General features: G+C 34.7%; 1 protein-coding gene across 1 annotated transcript; it reads left to right on the forward strand.

The window, feature by feature from the left end:
* Positions 1-512: 512 nt before the first annotated feature.
* Positions 513-2,055, forward strand: LOC21384316 (protein EXORDIUM-like 5). The gene has a single exon (XM_010114009.2). The coding sequence runs from the start codon at positions 564-566 to the stop codon at positions 1,662-1,664; it is 1,101 nt and encodes a 366-aa protein (XP_010112311.1). The 5' UTR covers positions 513-563; the 3' UTR covers positions 1,665-2,055.
* Positions 2,056-8,633: the final 6,578 nt, after the last annotated feature.

Genomic DNA, 8,633 nt, shown 5'->3' on the forward strand with positions numbered 1-8,633 from the left:
TTCTCTAAAAAAATGTTAGAAAATAGTAAAAAGAGTAACACAGTAATTTAACAATTACACATTCATCTATCATTTAACCTCTATTCATCTAATCAAACAACATAAAAAACTACTATATTCTCTCTATCTTTTATATTATTCATCTCTCCAATTCTCTTAATCCCTTCTGCTCTCCATTCTTCTTATCAAACTATCAAACGGAGCCTTATAAAATGACGGGGTTAATTTTGTGTTTAAATTACAAGGGATAAACTGTGACAATTCATATTCTTTTGGGTCAAATTAAAAGTTAGTCGTATTAATTTCTAATATATTTTGACTCAGTTCTCCAGAAGAACAAAAACAAAAAAAAAAAAAAAAAAACAGAATAAAAGAGTAATAAGAGAGAGAAAGAGTGCCCACACGTTGCAGCTGTCTCCAGCCCATTTCCCTCCCAAAAGCACCCCCTTCCTTCTTAAAACTCAGTTCTCACTCCTCTATAAAACCCATCTTCTCTCCCAAACCCCATTCAGCAACCCATTAAAAAAACCAAAAACCAGAAAAACAAAAACAAAAACAAAAACATGTCATCAACAACATTGCATTCAAAACTCTCCCTTCTCCTTCTCTTTCTCACAACATTTTCCTTCCTCCACCAAAATGTAATCAGTTCCACTTCCGCCACCACCACCAAAACGGCGTCGTTTCAGACCCTGAACACAAAACCGGACATCTTCAACCCCAAGCTCCCCCCCAGATCCCTCTCCTCCTCCAAGAAGTTCGAGGGCTCCTCCGACCTCGTCAACCTCCGCTACCACATGGGCCCCGTCCTCTCCTCCTCCCCCATCAACATCTACCTCATCTGGTACGGCAAGTGGGCTCTACCCCAGAAGCGCCTCATCAAGGACTTCCTCCTCTCCATCTCCCCCACCTCCGCATCCGCCTCCGCCTCCGCCGCCGCCTCCCCCTCCGTCTCTGAGTGGTGGCGGACCGTCTCCCTCTACACCGACCAGACCGGAGCGAACGTCTCCCGATCCGTCGTTGTCGCCAGAGAATACGCCGATCTGAAGTACTCCCACGGGTCCCACCTGACCAGACTCTCCGTACAGCAGGTCATCGCCAACGCCGTGAAATCCGGTCCATTCCCGGTCGACCACAAGCACGGGATCTACCTCATCCTGACGTCGCAGGACGTGACGGTGCAGGATTTTTGCCGGGCGGTTTGTGGGTTCCACTACTTCACGTTCCCTTCCCTCGTCGGCTACACTCTCCCCTACGCCTGGGTCGGGAACTCCGGGAAGCAGTGCCCCGAGGTCTGCGCCTACCCATTCGCCGTCCCCGGGTACATGGCCGGAGGTGGGCCCGGGGCGTTGTCGCCGCCGAATAGGGATGTTGGCGTTGACGGGATGATCAGCGTGATTGCGCACGAGTTGGCCGAGCTGGCGTCGAACCCGCTGGTGAACGCGTGGTATGCAGGGGAGGACCCGACGGCGCCGACGGAGATCGGGGACTTGTGCGAGGGGCTGTACGGCACCGGAGGCGGCGGCGGGTACATTGGGCAGGTGATGAGGGACAGAGAAGGGAGGACTTACAATGTCCATGGGAGGAATGGGAGGAGGTTTTTGGTGCAGTGGATTTGGAGTCCCGTTTTGAAAGCTTGTGCTGGTCCTAATGCTTTGGATTAAATCTGAACAAAAAACAAAAAAACAAAAAACAAAAACAAAAAGAATAGTTTTTTTTTTAATAAATTTTTTTCCTCTTTTTTTTGGGCTTTCTGCTCAGGTTCTTACTGAGTTGGAGGAGAAGGGTCAAAGTGGAGGGACAAAGTTGAGCTTTACTTGAGCTTGAGCCTAGTTTGTGTATTTTTTTTTCCTCCTATCTTCCTTTTCTTTTCTCTTTTTCAAACTCATTATTATTATTATTTTTTCTTTTATTTTCAAGTGGGCTCTTTTTAGATGTAAAGAAGGGTGAAGATGGAAGGTGGAAGGTGGAAGGTGGAAGGCGGAGGATATCCTGTTATAGCTTAATAGATTTTCAGATTCTATAGTATATAATTTTTTTTTTAATCCAATGAAATTTAGCATTTTTCATTCTGCATTCTAATTGCTTTGCTTGGATTTGCATGTTCATTTATGATTAGATATAATGACAGGTTACAGAAGTTAGATCTAGTACTTATTTGGCTATAACACTTAACAGTGAATCTTTGTCCGTATCTCCGCCGAAGATACACATAAGAACTGAGCTCAGTAAAATCAGGCGGTCCTTAAAAGAGTGATGTGTTGCTAAGAAAACTGGTTTGGGACTTTGGGATTAGTACAATATGAGAACCCATTTCAATCTCAACTTTTTTCCTGGCTTTTCTGGTGAAATCCAACGACTGAGAATTTTTCTGCCAGAGAATTCGAATTTGTGACCTAAAGCATTCTGATAGAGAATTCTGTCAATATGGGCTAAAGCATGTGTCTTATAAATCGCATTTGCTTGCCCCCCCCCAAAAAAAAAGGCGAGTGCTACAAAGAAGCCAAATTTCCCTAAAAGTAAAATCTGGACATAATTAAAGTTTTATTTTATTCTAGTTAATCTTTAGCTAAGAGATTAGTTCGCAAGTTTATGAAGTTATGAAAAGCAGTGCTTCTTATATTTGATTTCTATGCTTTTGCCTTTTCAGAGTTTCTTTAGGGGTTGTTTTTTTAATAAAATTGAGAAAAAATTTAAATTCGAGTTATAATTTTATTTAAGTTCATATTTTTTTTTTATTTTTTTTTATAAAATTCGAGTTTAAACTCGAGTTCAAGTTTCTCTTTCAACTCGAGCTCATAAACTCGAATTCAAGTTAATGAATAATATTTTTTCTATTTTTAAAAATATCATAACTTTTTCTTCACAACGAAAAGTCGAATAAAACCCCACCCATATATCCTATTAAAATTTTTCTTCACTGTTGAGTTTTTATTAAAATACTATCTAAATACAAATTTAAGTTTTGACATGTCGAAACACAAACTCAAAAAGATTCTCAATTCAAATGTGCACATCCAAATATAAACTCAAGTTACAACTTAACTCAAATTTGAACTCAAACTCAACTTAAAATCATCACTCAAGTCACACTAACTCAAAACTGTAAAAGAACAACCCCTACGCCTTCAGTTAAATAAGTGCATGAATGCATGACCACATTTTTTTTTAACATTTCATAATCAATATGTTAATATTCCATGATGCTTAAAATTTTTAAAACACTCCTTTTTGGGGTTATTGTTGTGACTTAGAGTGGGGCAATGGAGGGCGATGGACTTTCATCAAACAATTCAGCATCATTAAGACAACCATAAGACTAGTTATTGCACATAAGTCCAAAACTACGATATTTGCGGATATATAGGACTTGTTCACTTTGCAGATTCAAGTTTTCAATTCGAGTTGAGATGTGACATTTTCTGAGAGCTTTTCACTATAGCAGGAAAAGTTAGATGTAACATTTTTTGAGAGCTTTTTATTGTAGAAACCTAGAACTGAAAATTTGAATCGGTGAAATGAACGAGGCCTAATACCCACAAGTTCAAACATAATATTATTTGATTATTATCACTTATTCTTAAATTTTAAAGTCATTTTCATTTTACTCTATGAAGTTTTTATTTAATTTTTTATGTTGTAATTTTTATTAAAAATAGATAAAAAAAATAAAATAATCACATGGTTAATCTACTTGAATTTTTATTAAAAAAAATAAATAAAAATTACATTATCACACTTTATCAATTATTTTTCTATCTAATTTTAATAGAAATTATAACATCCACTATTTTTTTTGTGTCTAATTTTAATAGAAATTATAACAAAAAAATTAAGTAAGAACAATTTAAAATTTAAAAAATAAAATGTGAATTTTTTAAAATTTAAAAAATAAATTGAGAATAAACTTAAAATTTAAAGAGTACCGGTAAAAATAATCCATATTATTATTATTATTATTATTATTATTATGTCACGTAAACTCTATTCCAATCACTATTATTAGTCCAAACTCCCAATCTCATAATGCAAAAAGTGCTTCCCTCAAATAGCAATCCCTGGCTAATAGACCACATGATAATCATGACACTAATTATGTTTCTTTTCGTTAAGGGTCATTTTGATTTTGATACCCAAAAAAAAAAAAAAAAAAAAAAAGAGTATGAAAGAAAAGGCAAATTCTAGTCCTTTTATTGGGAGTCAAGTGGGGGGAGAGAGCAGTAGTAGTAGAAGAGAGTTGAGAGAAGGACACCATCCATCACGCATCAACCAATATACCATCACCCAACTTTAACCCAGCATTTGTGATATACAGCTAATAGTGGGACCTACAAAAGTAAACATATTATTATTCTTCTTTTTTATGTTATTGTTTGTTATTATTTTTACCCTCACCCTCAAAGTTCTGCTCCAATCCTTGAGGTTTCAGCCAATGCCTCGGCCAAGTTGCAAGTGCTTTCCTTGGGGTGGGCCTACACTCTTTGGAGGGCTTGTTGGTGGGTAACTGCTTACCTGCTTTGCCGATGAGTTTAAAGAATGCAACAATGTTTTGAAGCTTTGCTTGCTAGCTAGCTACGATCCAAAAGTTCATTTACCAAACAAGTACTGAACATCCCCTGTGATGGCGGTGATAAACAAATGTTTCTTTTCAAGTTTCACACATTTCCTCTTCATTGAAAAAAAAAATAAAAAAGTGATCTGAATTTTTATTTATTTATTTTTAAGTAATATTCATAAATATTTTTAAGAGTGCATGCATTAAAATTTTTACTCTTTATTCTTATTTATAATTTTTTGAGTCAAATAATTACTCTAATAAAAAAATATTTATCAAGAATAAAAAATAAAGACAGCCACAGACTCAGACTCGTGCATTCATGTTTTCTTTATTTTCTATGCAAATGGAGTAAGGTTTGTCCTTTGTTTGGAAAATTTCCACCAACGTACTGCTTTAGTGTGGTCCACTAGTGACATTGTAAGAAGTGTTAAAAAGTAAATAAGGCCGTTCGGTTATCTAATTTGAGTTTTTAATTTGAGTTGAGATGTGATGTTGTGTGAGAGTTTTTTACTGTAATAAAAAAATTAAATTTGATTATTTTTTAGAGTTTTTTACTGTAATAAAAAAATTAAATTTGATTATTTTTTAGAGTTTTTTACTGTAACAAAACTCAAATTTTAAACTCGAATCAGCGAAAAGAACGAGATTTAACATAAATCAAATAGTACTAATGCTAGTTGTTGATCAGTGGGCTAGCAACCACCGATGGTGGTGACAAAGGCCGATCGCTCCATGGTTTTCTCTCGCCCCCGTTAAAAATTCTCATTAATCCTTTGAGAACTGATCTTCTTTCTTATTTACGAGCGGTCTTAATAGATTTCGCAAGAAACGCCGAGTAAGGATTTGAGAACACCCTTGATTTTTAATTTGAAATTTTCTAAGATGTGAAGAAAACCAACAACCAAACAGTCAACAAATTTACGTGAGGCTCCATATGAATCTCTAATCCATATCATCACGTTGCCCTACCTCTAGTGGTCCCCACGAGAAAGATAACATCTCCGTCTCTTAAACTCTGTTCATTTCACCGATTTAAATTTTACTATAATAAAAAGTTTTTAGAAACAGTTACATTTAATTTTTTTACTACATTAAAAAATTCACATAAAAATACATCTAAATTCGAATTAAAAACTCAAATTAACGAACTACACATCCCTTAATCGTAGAGCTACAGGCCATTGCATGGGCCATGAAGATATAGGCCTTCGGACAGAAAAGAAAGGGACAATCGGAAAGCGAGATTGGCCCGGCTTTTGCCTCTGCCTCTCTCTATGAGTAACTTCAATAGTGTGACTTTTAAACAAATAAGAAAAACCCATGTCAAAAAAGGCAATCCGCAAGAAACTGTTGATTGACAATTAATTTATATCTTGAAAGGACAAATTATTTTTGTTTTTCCCTCGAGGAATTTACGTATCAAGGAAAGCGATAGTCATATGACATGCTTGTCCATTTATATTGTTTTTCTCATCGCCAGTTTCTTAGAAAAGGTCTTTTGGTGTCTCCCTTTAGAATGTCATTCTCGTACTGCAAATGGAAGAAATCGTATATAATAATAGCGCAGTAACAATACATACTAGCAAGGCTTTATTTTTCAGAAATTGCTAACGTAGGGTTTCAAAAAAATGAACTACTGATAAAATTTTGTTTTTAATTATATAAATTTGTATTAGAAAATGATTGTCATACATATATACATATATTTTATTTTTATGTGATCTTAACTATATTTTGCGATTAGAAATAAACATCCTCTATATAGACCCTACAATAAAAAGATTTTTTTTTTCTTCTCTTGGATAAGGACATTATGATAAAATTAAGTACGTTGGAGGTAAATTACATCAGAAGGTAATTTTCAGCTCATTATTATCTTATAGACGACATAAGTTTGTGCCTACAGCTAGGTTTGAGATTTCCTCCTTTTAATCAACCAATTAATTGATAAGGGTTAAAGATTGGAGAATTTGCGTCAGATTAGTAATATAAGCCAAAAGATACCACTATTGTTTTTGCATTAATAAACTTCAATCACTTTGAAAGTGGTTAGGATTTTACGTTGTATTGACAAACACCTTTGACTTCTGTCCAAAGAATGATGAGATAAAAAGGATCAAATTAAAGACATGCATTAAAAACACTCAATAATTTATCATGAGTACATGACTTGACAATATTTTAATGGATAAGATTGAAATCTTAACCCTGCACCACCCATATATGCCATAGCCAAAGGGAAGTTTATGGCACAGTAATTTACCCCTTCAAACCAAAGGAAAGTGACTTGTTGCTGACAAATTAAAATCACATATACTGTAGGGTAGGCATTGATTTCTGTCCCCATCACCACAATACTAATGAAAATTAAAGCATAATTTGTTTTGAAAGAAACGTTTCCTCTTTATATATTCCTGGAGTTTGTTACTATTGGAAAAAACGGACATTAAAAACGATCAGTTTGTTACTATCTTATTATAAAATTATTCTACGAGATATATTTACTTTTTGATTTTCAACGTTATGAAAACGATGCTACGTGGTTATAATTATATGTGTATTTATTTTTCATAAACGTACGTGTGATTAGTAGTTAGTTTTATAATCAATGTGTATGCCCTTTTTGCTGTGTAGATTTTAGTCAAGGTCTCAATCTTTTTGTCGGCGTGATAAGGATGCATGCCTGAGTGACTCGAACTTTATTAGTTCATCAAGTTACATCTGTAACCACAAAATGTGAAGTTGAAAAAGAATCTGTAAAGGTGTTTCTTTAGCATGTATACCGAAAAGAAATTATGTCTTCAAAATAAAGGGTTTTTTTTTTTTTTTGCAGTGAAATTAGTGAACAAAGAACTTGTTAAATCTGTGTTTTATGTTATATAAGATAGTTTCTCAAGCTGTGTTTTATAATATTAACATTCAATATCAAATATAAAAAAGGAGTACTGGAGGACTTCAATTAATTGCATGCATGAAAGAAAAAGGAAAAGCTAAAATGCGAAAGAATCTGGAGGCTTTCAAGGGGAACATTTTTCAACGAAGATAAGGTAAGCACGAGCCACGAATCTGCGAATGAGTTTCAACTGGAATTCCATGTACTTTTGGCTTAGATTTCTTCAAAAGTCTATCCCACTTGTAAAACTCCAAAGAAACCCGTGGAATGTTTGTTAAAAATTAGGAGAAATATGTTGGGACATTGATTCTTTTTGTAAAGTTTTCTGTTAAAATTCAAGTATACTAATATTTCGTGTGTGTAAGTGTGTTATTTTATTTTATTTTTATTTTTTATGGAGTTCATTAACGCTCCACAAAAGAAAAGAAAAACGTTATTTACTTATTTATTTTTTACATAGTAGTCTTTGAAAAAAACAAAAGGATAAAAAACTGCCAAGTTTGTTTCGGAACCAAAGGACATGCTTGTGTTGTCTTCTATGTAAAAAAAAAAAAATCATGTCGTTTTTGCTGAAAGGCAGTAGTTCAATTACAATACGGGCATATGAAATGCTAAGTGTTCTATGAATTAACGACATTCCTTTTGCCCAAAAAACTTATGATATTACGCTTATAATAAAAACATTTGTCTTGTTTGTTCAAACGAGAGAGAAAAAAAAAAGGCTTTTCATCTAAAGTCGTGCTGTCGTTTGCTCTGTTGTCAAGACGGAAAAAACTACGAGTCATTCATTTAAATATAAGACTATAGGTCGTTCTTTTGTGAAAGTCTGCTGTCGTTTCATAGAGAAAACGTCACGTTGTACAGTCAATAGCTTGTGCTGAAAACGTGTATGTTGACAGTTGATTTATTGATTGCCTGTCGGCACCAAATAAATTTGATGGTGCACGTGTATACTGGATGGAATTTGATCATGCGGTTTTATCATCATCGGTAATATTCAATTATATAGGTAATAATTTAGCTTAGAAATTTTATATACTACTAGGATAGTAATATTCAGTGTACGGGTACGTACGTGGACACGTATAAATTATTAGAATCGACGTACGTGAAATATTTCACCCTCTACCGGAATCGAGCCCTACAATCACAATATGCCCCGAAAGATGGCTTACGTGGTGC

This window comes from Morus notabilis, unplaced genomic scaffold (genome assembly GCF_000414095.1).
Source record: "Morus notabilis unplaced genomic scaffold, ASM41409v2 Scaffold11616, whole genome shotgun sequence".
Classification (NCBI taxonomy): Eukaryota; Viridiplantae; Streptophyta; class Magnoliopsida; order Rosales; family Moraceae; genus Morus; species Morus notabilis.